Here is a 14,742-nt window from a genome sequence, read left to right as displayed (position 1 = left end):
GCTGTGGAGGCCATGGGGGGTGGCAACTGAACTAGAGGAGCAATGTGTGCTCTTCCCCACAGAGCCTCTCCCTGCCCCTCTCTAGAGATCTTAAACAGAGGAACACCCGGAGTTGGGATGAGGTCTTCACACGGTGTGGGGAAACTGGGGGGGTAGTACGTGCTGTTAGGAGTCTGTGGTGTATGTATCCTGCCTCAAGGTTTGTTGTATCCTCAGGGTTTTCTGTGCAGCTTCTGAATAAGCTTGCATTTACTTCCTTCAGTTTTACTTTGTGGTTCTTAAATTGCAACTGCTGTGCTGTTGGGTTTATGCTCATTCTCGAGGCTGTTTCTCTAAGTGGATCTGGCTGTGGGGTCTTATTAAGCAAGATGTTCACACCCTCCACGTTTCGAACTAAACAGTTAATTTTCCCTGAGGATTCGCCACTGGGAAGGGCTTTGGAGTCAGACATCTTTTAATCCAGCAGTTTTCATCTGGTTACCTCCTGCAATATGAAGCTGGGCAATAGTTTTTAATTCATTCTGCATTTGCCTCTTGATGGGTGTGCTTAATGAATTTTCCTTTACTATAATTGCGGTAAAGATAGATTTACTGCTGTCACTTTGCTCTTTGTTCTCTGAGTTGTGGGACTTTGTGTCTCTCTATTATTGCCTCTGTCTTAGTCTGTGTCTTGTTCTATTGCTGTGAAGAGACACCATGACCATGGCAACCCTCAGGAAAGCATTTAGTTTGGTTTGCTTACAGTTTCAGAGGTTCACTCCATTATCATCATGGAGGAAGCATGGCAGCATGCAGACAGACATGGTGCCGGAGAGGGAGCTGAGAATTCTGGCAGGCAGAGGAGAGAGAGAGAGAGAGAGAGAGAGAGAGAGAGAGAGAGAGAGGGAGAGAGGAGAGAGAGAGAGAGTCACTGTGCATGGCTTGAGCTTTGAAACTTCAATGTCCACCCACCCCCAGTGAAATACTTCCTCCAACAAGGGCACACATCCTCTAATCCTTATGAGCCTTTGGGGGCCAATTTTCATTCAAACCACCACAGCCTCTTCCTTTTGTTCTGATTTTCTTATTGTTTTATTTTAGTGAGTGATTGATATGAGGGCCACAATTAACATTTTAAATATTTGTTAACTAAGTTTATTCCACTTGTTTACATCCAGTTTATTATGATTTTAACTGTTTCCTTTAGGTCCATTTACTTAGAACTCTTTTCTATTTATTTATTTACTTATTTTATATCTCAGCTGTAGTTTCCTCTCCTCTCCTCCCAGTCCTCCTCTCAATTCCCCCTTTGTCCACCTCACCCTCCTCCTCCATTTTTGTTCAATAAAGGACATGCTTCCCATAGATATCAGCAAAACACGGCATATCAAGTTGCAGTAAGACTAAGCACCACCCCATATATTAAGGCTGGGCAAGGGACCCAACATGAGGAGCAGGGTTCCAAGAGCCGGCAAGAGTCACAGACAGCCCTTGCTCCCACTGTTAGGAGTTCCACAAGAGGACCAAGCTACACAATTATAACATGTCTGCCAAGGGCCAAGTTCAGTCCCGTGTAGCCTCCCTGGTCGTCAATTCAGTTTCTCTGACCCCTTATGAGCCCAGGTTAGTTGATTCTGTGGGTTTTTTTGGAATGTCCTTGACTCCTCTGGTTCCTACAGTCCTTTCTCCCTCTCTTCGGTAGGGTTACCAAGCTCAGCCTAGTGTCTGGCTGTGGGTCTCTGTTTTCATCAGTTGCTAGATGAAGCCTCTCTGATGATAACTGAACTATAGGCAATCTATGAGTATAGCAGAATTTTGTTTTTGAAAATTTCTTTGTAGTACAATAGATTTTGATTATTTTTTATCTTCCCCAGATCCTCCCCACCCTCCCATCCTTCCAATTCCATGCCTTTTCTTTCTCTCTCTTCTAAAAAAACAGACACCAAACAACCCTCCACCAAGAAAAAAAACCCTACAAGAAACACACAGAAAACAAAACAACCCCCCCCAACACTAAATTGGAAACTATAATATACAAGCAAAAGACAAAGTAATATGGGATAAAAGGTTTCCCAAAATAGCCCTAAATTTATTTTGGATTGGCCATCCACTGCTGGGCATGGGGCCTGTGCTTACATGTGGTTTGTGCACTTAGATGCCATTGAGGAAAACTAAGTTTGCCTTTGCAAGTTGGTGTCAACTGTAATTTGCCAATTACTTTTTGATGGTTTCATTTTGCTACTAATTGATATAAGATTTACAATTGTTATCTTAACTTATATTAGTATTGGTAGATTAATGTAAGTTTAATTTCAGCAACACACCTAAAATTTTTGTTTCTGTTTTGTTGTTTCTTCCCCTCATTATATTATTGTCATAAAATTACATCTTTGAACATATACAAATTACTTCTTTGAGAACTTCACACATGGATAGAGTATATTTTGATCATATTTACCCCTATATTTCCAATTTCCCCTAACTCCTCCCAGATCCACCACACCTCCCTACCTCTCCTGACTTTGGTGTCCTCTTTTTCTTTAAATCACTATGTAGTCTGATTTGCAGCAGTATCGTAACTGTTGCTTTCTGAGATGATCTTTTTTTGCTTGTTTTCCTGTCAGTACTGGGGGTCAAAACTAGGGCCTCATGCACACCAGGCATTGCTCTGCTGCTGAGCTACTGTTCCAGCCTTGCCATTGTTAAATGACAGAAAACCACAAGCACGTAGTTCAGCTAATGACACTGTATTTCTTTTCATGTCGATCTGAGGTCCTGGCAAGGTCCTCTTCTGTACCAGAGCTCTAGTGGGAATGGATTACTTTCCTTATTTTGATCTGGCAATCTATTTCTTTCCCTTTCTTTGTGAATACTTTTTCTGTTTATTAAATCATTTTTCGAAAGTATTCTTCTTTTAGCTAAGCCAATTCACTTTTTTTTCCTGGCTTTATGATATATTTTTCTCCCTTTGCTTTTAAGATTTGTCTTCTTGAATGTCCATTGCTGCCTTCTTTTTTTTAAACTGAAAATTTGTTTGTGATTAACCTTTGGCTCATATTCAGGTCCCCAGGCTTCTTTACCCATGGGCCCTCTTTTGTGTATGTTACAAACTGGAAGGGACTCCAGTGAGACAATGTGACAAATTTGCTTTAATCAGATTAGGAAATGAAGCGAACAGAATGAGATTTGCTGAGAAACTTGGTTGTGAATTACTAGGGTAAAAGTAAAAAACAGAGTAGTAGAGAAGAAATGGAGTAAAACTATCCGACACAAAAATATTCTCAACTTCTGTGTACCGAGGACCATGAAGTTTCAATCCTCTGTTCAGTATCACAGCCAGCATTGACATGGAAAACCATTAGGGTTTCACTCTGGTAAGAATGGTATTGGTGACTCGCATAAGCGAATTGTTGGTACTGTCCCAAGTGATGTGAAAAAACAGTACTCAAGGGGGCTGGAGAGATGGCTCAGTGGTTAAGAGCACTGCCTGCTCTTCCAAAGGTCCTGAGTTCAGTTCCCAACAACCACATAGTGGCTCACAACCATCTGTAATGAGGTCTGGTGCCCTCTTCTGGCCTGCAGGCATACACGCAGACAGAATATTGTATACATAATAAATAATAAGAAAAAACAGTACTCAACTTCATATGGAAAAGCAAAAAACTCAGGATAGCCAAAACAATCCTGTACAATAAAAGAGCTTCTGGAGGCATCACAATCCCTGTCTTCAAACTCTGCTACAGAGCTACAGTACTGAAAACAACCTGGTATTGGCATAAGAACAGACAGGAGGACCAATGGAACTGAATAGAAGACCCAGATATTAATCCACACATCTTCGAACACCTGATTTTTGACAAAGAAGCAAATAAAAATCAAATGGAAAAAAGAAAGCATATTTAACAAATGGTGCTGGCATAACTGTATATCAACATGTAGAAGAATGAAAATAGACCCATATCTATCACCATGCACAAAACTCAAGTCGAAATGGATCAAAGACTTCAACATAAAGTCAGCCACAATGAACCTTATAGAAGAGAAAGTAGGAAGTACACTTGAATGCATTGGACAGGAGATCACTTCCTAAATATAACTCCAGCAGCACAGACACTGAGAAACAATTAATAAATGGGACCTCCTGAAACTGAAAAGCTTCTGTAAAGCAAAGGACACGGTCAATAAGACAAAATGACAGCCTACAGAATGGGGAAAGATCTTCACTAACCCCACATCAGACAGAGGTTTGAGCTCCAAAATATACAAAGAACTCAAGAAATTGGTCATCAAAAGAACAAATAATCCAATAAAAAAAATGGAACTCTCAACAGAGGAATCTAAAATGTCTGAAAGACACTTAAGGAAATGTTCAACATCCTTAGTCATCAGAGAAATGCAAATGAAAACAACTCTGAGATTCTATCTTATACCTGTAAGAATGGCCAAGATCAAAACCACTGATGACAACTTATGCTGGAGAGATTGTAGGGAAAAGGGAACACTTCTGCATTGCTAATGGGAATGCAACCTGGTACAGTCCCTTTGGATGTCACTATGGTGATTTCTCAGAAAATTAGGAAACAACCTTCCTCAAGACCCAGTAATACCACTTTTGGGTATATATCCAAAGGATGCTCAATCGTGCCACAAGGACATGTGCTCAACTATGTTTATAGCAGCTTTGTTTGTCATAGCCAGAACCTGGAAATAACCTAAATGCCCCTCAACTGAAGAATGGATAAAAAAAAAATATGGCACATTTACACAATGGAGTACTACACGGCAAAAAACAATATGGTATCTTGAATTTTGCAGGAAAATGAACAGAGCTAGAAAGCACTATTTTGAATGAGGTAACCCAGACACAGAAAGATGATTATCACATGTACTCACTCATAGGTGGTTTTTTTTTTATAACATAAAGCTAAGAAAACCAGCCTACAAGCCACAATCTTAGAGAGCTTAGACAACAATGAGAACACTAAGAGAGACTTACATAGATCTAATTTACATAGGAAGTAGAAAAAGACAAGATCTCCTGAGTAAATTGGGAGCATGGGGACCTTGGGGGAGGGTTGAAGGGGAGAGGAGAGAGAGACAGGGAGGGGAGCAGAGAAAAATGTAGGGCTCAATAAAAATCAATTTTAAAAAAGAAAGTGACAGGTTTCTAAGAGGGAAGGAAATAAAAAGGGTACCTCACTGACCTCTGAGCATTTGAGGATCCTGTCTCGGTGGACAGCGGCTTTTCCCCACCACGTTCATTTGTGGGATAGCTCAGTGCATTCCAGTGCGGTTACAGCCTCTTGTCTGATTGCTTCCAGGTCACTTGTCCAGGAGTGGTGCTGAAAGACAAGGAGGACATCTATCTTAGTGTCTGCGTGTTTGGCCAATACAAGAAGACACAATGTGTCCCAGCCACGTTTCCACTGGTCTTCAATGCCAGGATGGTGTTTGAAAAGGTGAGTCAACAATCAGGTCAAGTATTAACAAACAGAGATCAGTGATTCCAGTTTTGAATAAAATCCTGCAACATAAACATTATCACTGACTATGAAAGCTGTAACACATTTAGACTTTTTGAAAATATTCTTTGTATTATGCATTGAGTTGGTTGCCTGTTCTTTATGTGACTCAGCCTGTTTCTACGGCACCTTAGTGGGCTTTGTACAAAGCATGGCATCTTGACCACTGAATAATTACTTCTGTACAAACTAAGGCCCAAATAGGTAAGCACATGTTTTTCCTAGGAATAACTGTGCTTTTCTGTTTTACCGAGTCAGTTCATTTCCCTTAAAAGGGGTGCTTCTGGTAGCTATGACCAACCACAGCCCCTTCCTTCCAGGCTTATCTTGTCTTCCAGTTTTCCTTCCCTCCTCCTTCCCTTTCCTCCCACCCTCTTTTTGCTTTCTTCAAGAATAAAATAGCCCACTGTAGGTACTGTAGTAGGTACTGATGACACATAAGAAGGAAGGCAAGACCATCTCTTCCTGGAGCTTAATAAATGCATAAAGGAAGGATGAAAGATTAGGGGAGATTTTTTTAATGCCAAAGAAGACAATATATTTATACAAAGTTTGAATGAAACTGAGTTACTTGAAGGTCTAGGAGGAGAGAATTCTAAGTAGAGAGCTCACAGACACAGGGGTTTCTTGTGAGGAGTTAGCCTGCTGAGGTGGGGTACTTAGATAAGATGATCCCAACGAGCACAGATAAGAATTCCAGTGGGTGATCCTGGAGAGGAAAGCACATCCAGTTACAAATGTATTTTGTGAAATAATGGGAAGTGGAGAGAAATTTCTGGAGATTTGTTTGGAGGCCTGGCATAGTGATTTACTTCTGTAACCCCAGGATTTGAGGGGCGTTGGCAGAAGAATTGAGAAATCAAGACCAAACTGGGCTACTTAATGAATCTTCTCAGAAACCAAACCCAAACCAAACCAAAACAACAAAAACCCCCAAACAAACCAAGTTTTTTCTTCGACTGGGAAAGAAAAGACACTTTGGGAATGGGAATGGAAAGAGTCTGTCTTACATCTTCTTGGCTTCCTCTCCCCACCCTGCCCTGCTGTGCCCGTGCCCTCTTCCTGCAGGTGTTCCCCGAAGCAGTAGACCCTGGAGATGTGGTTGCCCAGCTCGAGTGTAAGTCTTTAACTTTTAATTACTTCTTGCAAAGCTCTTTAGAAGTATCATCCTATGATATTTGATTTGAGGTTAAGTAAAAGTTTAAAAGGTTTAGTAGATTTAAAAAAAATGTTGAACTGAGATATTTTCATAATTTAAAAAATTTTAAAATAAACATGAGCTAGAAAAACACCTATCTTTTTGCTGTAGATAAACTGAGACTTTTCCCTCTTTCTGTTGTGGTCTACGACACATTAAGAGTTACTTACATAGTTTTGGTCAAGATGGTGGGGAGTATTTCGATAGAGTTTCTTGACAGGTGGAGCAATGTCTTGCAAATAATACTGTTTAATGTGTGGGTAGAGAAAGTCAAGAGACTCAAAGAAGCTCAACGTGGCCTGGCTGAAAATATCTGTGCCTCAAGTTCAGTAGTTAACAGTTATTTTTCAAAGCTCCAAATGATAGTACACACTGCCCATAGGACTCAGCTAGAAACAGCTACACAGACAGCAGTGCTAGGTGTACACTTGGGAAGAACCCACCAGCCTCTGGTTTTCAAATGAAAGGCTGACATTTATGCTTCAAAGTAGCAAGAGTCTGAGATCACAGACTGATCTTCACATCTCAAAAGGCCAGCGATGCTGGGCATCAGTATGTGTGTCCCCTCATGCTTCCCCTCACTCCCCACCCCTGGGGCAATGCAACAACTTAGAAACATGGAACCAGGCAGCAAGATAAAATTTAGGACAGATGGTGCAAACAAAGCACTCTGCTTTCTTTCATGGGATTTTGGGCCAGTGGCTTATCCAGACAATGCTTTGCACCAGGGGCCAGCATCTTACTTCCTTACTCTTCTAGGACCTGCCATTGTATTTTCCACTGTGGTAAAATAAGCTTGGTGGCTACTGTTGCCTGTAGGCCTCTGTATTTACTATTCCCTGGACATCTTGTTTATTATGTGGGAAAGCATATCTTACAAGTATTGAGGGTGATTATTTCTCTCATTATGAGATTTTCCCAATTGACAGAAACTGTTTCCCAATATTTGGTTAGAAATTTTAAGGCTATCAGATTACTCATGACTGATGATTGTTTTTGAAATGTGTCTTGATTTCCCTGACTCAGTTTTTTCCCTTGAGTCCCTATCATGCAGTGAATTTTACTTTTCACCCTCTCACATGTCTTCAGGTGTTGAGAGTCCATTGCTCTTATCTCTGTCCTTTACTTTGCTCTGTCCTTATGGCATGTGGTTTGTCTTTAGCAACAGCAACCTTCACTAACTATTTTCTTTTGGTCTTCCTTCTTGTACAGTCTTTTTTGTTCCCTAATGATTTCTAATATGGAAAATAAAAACTACACTGAGTGGAGACAATACTCTATTCAGTGGAGTGACACCATGTGCCTATCACTTTGCTTCAGGAATTATTGAGGTTTCATTAATCTTATCTCTTGTTCCAATATAGTTGGGCTGTTTTATGCATATTTTATACATTGTATTATTTTACTTCAGGTATGGAGCAGATGGGAGCTCTATAAAAGAATGGTCACTGTGCTGTGTCACACTTAAGAAAATGAGAAGTCCCTCAGTCAAGTCAAACATTTCTTCATCTGTCCCCCAAATGTCTAAGATAGCTTCTTAAAATGAGGATCTTCTCAGACTTTAGCTCTGACATAATGTGGCTATTTATTTCTTTAGTTTCTTTTTATCTATAATGGTATTCCACATTTTTCTGTTTGTTTTTAATGCTGTGAATGATTAACTAGGCCCTTCAGAATGTCCTGTCTTTTATATTGGCTAATTGCTTCCTTACCGAAGATCTGTCTGGCTTGCTTATGGCTTGTATTATATAAGGTGCTAATGGACCTGGAAGTGTTTGGATTCAGGCTTATTTCACTCCATTTTATTGTTTGGAAAGAATCCTTGATAGTCGGTGTTGTGTGCTTATTGCACCATATCAAGTGACATGACTATCTTGTCCTTAGTGATGCAGAGACTGGTCATTTGACACTAGGTAGCACCATCCTGAAACTTATTATAACTTTCTAATCAGCTTTTGATCTGCTAGCTTTAGCATTAACTGAGAACTATGTTTTTACTCGGGGTTTGTAAAATTCTTATTTTTACAATGCTGTCATTCTTTCGTATTTTTTAACAAGAGGTTTTTGTATATGGTGGCGGTGGTGGTGGTGGTGTGTGCATGTGCGCACGTAGGCCAAAAGTGGATGTCTGGTGTCCTTCTGGGCCATTCTCCACCTTATATATTGAGAAAGGTCCTTCCTGTCACTGAACCTGGAGCTTGTACTTAAGGCTAATCTTCTAGCCAGTTTACTCTGGGAAATCCTATGTCTTTGCCTTCTGCATGCTGGGATTATGGGTACCATTTTCCCCAAAGGCATTGCCTGGGTTCTAGGGAACTGAACTGTGGTCATTAGCTTATATGAAAAGTGTTTTGCCTGCTGAACCATCTCCCCAGACTGTGAAAATTTTCTTTTTATTGTCTTAATTGAAAATAATTTTTATATAATAAATTCTGACCACAGTTCCCATCCTCTCTACCTCTCCATCCATCCAACTCTAAGCCTTTAAACAAATAGATACCTTGTAGTGATAAGAGCAGTGGGGCTGCGTCCCCGGCACCCGGCCGCCCGCATGGCTAGCTTATGCCCTGAAATAATTACATGGAAACTGTATTCTTTTAAACATTGCCTGGCCCGTTATCTGTAGCCTCTTATTGGCTAGCTCTTACATATTGTTCTAACCCATTTCTAATATTCTGTGTAGCCCACAAGGTGGCTTACCAGGGAGGATCTTAACCTGTGTCTGTCTGGAGTGGGAGAATCATGGCGACTCCTTGACTCAGCTTCTTTCTCCCAGCATTCTGTTCTGTTTTCTCTGCCTACCTAAGGGTTGCCTATCAATGGGGCCTAGGCAGTTTCTTTATTAATAAGAATTCACTCCCACATCAATACCTCCCCCAAATAATATAAAATTTTAAAAATAAAAAAGAGCAAAAATAAAGAAAAAGCAGAAGAAACACATAAATGTCTTCAATTCCTAGAAACACATCTACCTGGGACTCTTTATAATTTTTTCTTCTCAGAGGTTCAGCTCTTCTGAAATACAGTTCCTATAGAAAATGCAGGGCAAGTCTTTATCATATCTGTTGGAAGAGGGAACTGCTTATTGGTGCCTGGCTGACTGGCTAGCTTAGACCTGAAATAATGACTCAGAAAAAAACATATTATTCTGGATTTGTCTTTATTGCATATCTGTAACTCTTTACTGTCCAGGAGCACTTTTTAAAATGCTAAGCGCTTCTTAAAACTCAAGCTGTGCCATTACTATGGTATATACGATACTTCCTGTTTGCCCCACCCTGCCTAAAACTTATGCTGCACTATTATTAGGGGAAATATGGAAGTACCTGTTTGCCCTGCCCAGTCCAGCATGGTGGAGCCACTTGTGCCTCTGAGTCATGCGCAGTGCCCCACTTCCAGGCACACACCTACTTCCAGACACACACCTACTTCCAGACACACAGCTTACCATGGTCCACATTGCTACCAAGTAAGCACTAGCACATTGTTCACAAACTCTGAAAGAGTCAGAGTTCATGCTAGCAGCATGGCCCATGGCCAGGAAGCTTCCATTTTGAAACCACGTATGCTATCCCTGAATCAGTAAGACCTCTCTTAAAGGAGCCATAGCATGCTGCCTCAAGCAAAGCCCATTCAGGGGAAAAATGTGACTAAACTTTGTTTTTTTAGTGTCTAGAATTTCTTTTCAAGCCCTCTCAGGTTTTACATGGATTTAGTCTACCACATTGGTGTACTAATTTGTTGTAAGAGGGGGCTGCTTGTTGATGCTCAACCACCCGAAATAATCTCTTAGAAAACCATGTTATTTGCAATACTGTTTGGCCAATAGCTTAAGCATTTTTCTAGCTAAACTCATATCCTAAACTAACCCATCTCTATTATTCTGTATATTGACATGTGGCTGTGGCTAGCCAGCTAAAGATCCCAGCGTCTGTCTCAGGTGGCGGATCCATGGCTTCTCCTAACTTCACCTTCCTCCTCTTATGCTATAGGCCAAGCCAGTTTTCTTTATTTATTAACCAATAAAATCAACACATAAACAGAAGGGCCTCCCACACCAAATATCTTTTTTCTTGTTAAATAGTTTTAGCAAAACTTAAACATCATGGAATTTATTCCTTGTAGTTAACCAGTTTTTAGATTTTATATACTTTCAGTCCCATGTCAGATAAACTTGTTTTTTACTTCAGTTAATTTTTTTATCATTCTTTATATTTTTGTCAGTTAAAATTTATAGACTGAGCCAGGCAGTGGTGGCACATGCCTTTAATCCCAGCACCTGAGAGGCAGAGGTAGGCGGATCTCTGTGAGTTCAAGGCCAGCCTAGTCTACAGGGGCTAGTGCTAGGACAGGCTCAAAGCTATAGCAAAACCTTGTCTTGAAAAACAAAAACAAAACAGTTTATAGACTAATTTTTATTGTCTAAAAATAGATTAAAAATAGTGTTCTATTAATTTCTGGTTTTATAATGTTGTTTCTTCCCCTGTGTGTCCAGCACAGTGGTGACACAGAAGCAAAAGGTCTTTATTCTGATGCTGAGGGAAACATCCAGTCTTCCACAAGATGTGATGCTGGCTCCAGGCTTTGCCGTCCAGCCTCATCTGAAGTTCTGTCACATTTAGAAACCAAGAAAACGGTTTAGAATTTTTATCGTGAACAGGTCTTGCTTGTCAAATGCCTTTTCCAGTTAAGATGACAATGTATTTTTCCTCTATTATTGTTTTAATATGGCTTATTGTATTAACAGGTTTTCCAGTCCTAACCTGTCCCTTTCTGTTCTTATACAACTCACACCTGGTGATGCTAGAGAGCCTTCTTATATATTTGTGGATTCAGTTTGCTAATGCATTTTTATGATTTCATGTCTGTGAGGGGCACTAGCCTGCTTGTAATTTCTTATTCTTTTTTGTTCTGCTTTATTTGTTATTGCTGTTCAGGCATCACTGGCTTCACAGAATGAATTGAAAATGTTCTCTCACTTTTCTGGGAAGACTGGGTAGAGTTTATGCTATTTTAACGTCAGCAGTCAGAATTTATCAGGAGCCACCTGACACCAGGCTTTTCACAGTGGGAATGCTTTAGGCTGTCCTCAGAGTTCTCATTACCTTCAGAGTCAGTGCTGATGCTTGTGTTCTTGGGACCCCCACCGACCACTCTAGGCTGGCTGTTTACTTTCTCAGTTTCTCTTTAGAATCCTCTTAATTTTGACATAACAGTGATGATCCTTCTTTTTTTCCACTCTAGATTTTGTTCATTGATTTTCTCTGTTCTTTCTTTGCTGAGTTAACAACAGTTAATGAGAACCATTGTTCTCAACCTGTGGGTTGAGACCTTTTTGGGACTTGGATGATTATTTTCATAGATGTCTCCTAAGAACATTGGAAAGCACAGATATTTACATTATGATTCATAACAGTTAGGAAGTAACAACAAAAATCATTTTATGATTGTGGGTCATCATACATAAGGAATTGTACTAATAAAGGGTTGCAGCCTTAGAAAGGTTGAGAACCACTGGTCTAACAGTTTATTAATTATGTGGATACATTTAAGAATCAAGTTATTGGTTTTAATGATTTCCTTTCATTTTTCTTTACTGTTGCGTTGATCATCATGTTGATGTTCATTGTCCCTTATATCTACATTTTGTATGATTTTCTCTTTTCTAGGTCCTTGAGGCAGAAGCTTAAATGACTGCCTTTAGTAACTTCTTTCTTTATGAAATAAGATTTAAAATTGTGAATTTCAATATACCCACTGATTGTTTTTTGTAGCTTTTATTAACTAATATTATTAATAATAAGTATGTCTATTTTTGGTGTTATTTCTCTTATCTTTTAGTTCTTTGAAATATTATTTTATTTCCAAACATTTGGGAACATCCTATATTTCTTTCTGATATTGATACTGAGAATTTAATTTATACGATTTCAGTCCTTTCAAATTCATTGTGAGTTGTTTACTCGTCGTTAAAGCCTGTCTTTGGAAATGTTCCCCCAATACTGGAAACCAAGTGTATTTGCTGGCACTGAATGATCTGTATCTGTCTGAAGTCACACATCACTCACAGCAAGGAGACATTCTGAAATCATCATTTTGTAAACATCATAAGTGTGCTTAGACACTCTAGGGCAAAGTCCATCTAGTAGGCCCGTTGGCTACAGACTCATGTAGTATTTCATTATTCTAAGAATCAGACAACTGTAGAGTCTTGGTAAATATTTATATCTAAGCCTCTCTAAACATAGAAAATCACAACAACTATTGCTGAGATAGAAGTATTTCAGCTATCTATAATCCTGTGTTACATCAGTGATATCACACAGTCTTATATGAGGTTTGTTATCAACAGAAGCATTTTTTATGTGACACATGCCTATATTTCTACATTTTAGTTCAGGTAGGCCCCTAGCGTTCAGGTCTTCTATATTCTGACTTCATTTTAGACTTTTTTTTTTTTTTTTTTTAGTGGTAAAAAAAGCTTGGTTCTTTGAAGACGAAGCAATGGTTATGTGAAGGCCTAATTGCATTTATGACACTCTTTGATTTTCCTAACTATGTGTATTATGTCTCTGTCAACTTTTGATATGCCAAGTGTGTAGAATGAATAAATATTTCATTTGTGTCATGGAACAAGCCGATTGTCAGTTTATTGTCCCTCAGTTACTAAATTCAATCCTTTTCCTTATTCTATAGAAACTGATTTGGGTCCCTTAAATATTTCTTTTTGATGTGTTCATTAGAAGGCCCTGGAGAAATATTACAGGGGAAATACTACTTCCAAGTATGGTGAACTCACTAGACATTTTCTTTGGAAGCAAGTTTCTGAGGCCTTTGTATTTCTCAGTGCTCAGTAATTTCAGCACACGGTAGCCAATCACCACTTCCCAAGTCATCCTTGCTGGATATGATTTTCAGTGAATTGCTTCTGGAGAAGAGTCTCCCTGTGAGTTGCCATCTTGGTACCCTAGAAGAGGAATTCTAGCAAATTTTAGAGGGCAGATTCCAGCTACCTAGAGTGACTTCTTGGGTGGGCCAAGGTGGTACCCATTCCACAGTATCTAGATACCATCAGTAGGATGGAGGGCTTGGGAAGGCTTTCTTTGGGTGTTTTGTCTGAGCCCCTAGGGTTACTGACTGCATGTCATCTCTTATCACCATGTTCTTTTAAGCTATCTTTATATCTTCTTAGGCATTCCCCCTTATTTCTTAAGTACTCTGTTAGAGTTAAAAGGATTTTTATATTAAACTTAGCCTGATCTCTTATGATCAGATTTAGACTGATATATTTATTTTGAGACTAATGTAGTTGCTTTCCCCTTTGTTATGTCATATATCTTCCTGAATCTTGGCTTCATTTATGTTAGGAAAGTAGCTGTCATTTTAAAGAATAAGTAAATGGCTTGTATTCCATGTTTTATCTCATGTTGTGAGACATCATCAAAATATGAAGAGGGATGTACTTTGTTGTTAGATTGGCCTATATATGCGCTACAGTTCTAAGAACCACAAAGATTTCTAATAGAAGGGAGTAAGTAGAAAGGATGGGTAGTGTGGGGGCAGCCAACACCTATCTCTACAGTGAGCTTCCATTGGAGCCAGGCTTTAAGCTTCAACACAGCATCATAACAAGTGACAGAACTGTTCACTTCAATGAAACGTAAAATCAAATCTCCCTAACAAAGACAAAAACTGCAAAACGGAAAGTTGCTGTACTAATGTGGGATTTCCAGAATTTCCACCTACTTATTTTACTACTGGGATGGTGAGTTACATTTTGTCAGAACATGGGCTATGATGAAGCTGTGTGAGATTTCTGTGAGCTTGTGAGAAAACTCAAAGTAAACAAGGCAAGAGCCTTGCAACCTCTGTTGTTCTATAACAGGGATTTATTTTTGGAATATGCTTTAATGTCCCTCTCAGGTGTAGAAAATAGTGGGTTTACTTTAGATTGCCATCACCTTACCCATTATTATTAGAATGATGTTTCTCCCAGCTGTATACAGCCTAAACTCAGGTGGCTTTGTCCTTGTGACTGTATAC

The 14,742-nt window shown here is 39.5% G+C and overlaps 1 protein-coding gene across 4 annotated transcripts in view; it reads left to right on the top strand.

The window, feature by feature from the left end:
• Window positions 1-14,742, top strand: part of Spata6 (spermatogenesis associated 6) — a 92,268-nt gene that overhangs the window by 11,521 nt on the left and 66,005 nt on the right. For 2 of the 4 annotated variants that reach the window (XM_050136202.1, XM_050136203.1), the window contains exons 2-3: window positions 5,301-5,438; window positions 6,570-6,618. In XM_050136202.1, coding sequence (XP_049992159.1) covers window positions 5,301-5,438; window positions 6,570-6,618 — 187 coding nt within the window. Of the gene's footprint in view, window positions 1-5,300; window positions 5,439-6,569; window positions 6,619-14,742 lie in introns of those variants that run through there. The other 2 variants (XM_050136204.1, XM_050136205.1) reach the window with 1 other exon arrangement.

This window comes from Alexandromys fortis, unplaced genomic scaffold (genome assembly GCF_014885135.2).
Source record: "Alexandromys fortis isolate MF-2015 unplaced genomic scaffold, M_Fortis_MF-2015_v1.1 scaffold_13, whole genome shotgun sequence".
Classification (NCBI taxonomy): domain Eukaryota; kingdom Metazoa; phylum Chordata; class Mammalia; order Rodentia; family Cricetidae; genus Alexandromys; species Alexandromys fortis.
This window is presented reverse-complemented; position numbering and strand designations above follow the sequence as displayed.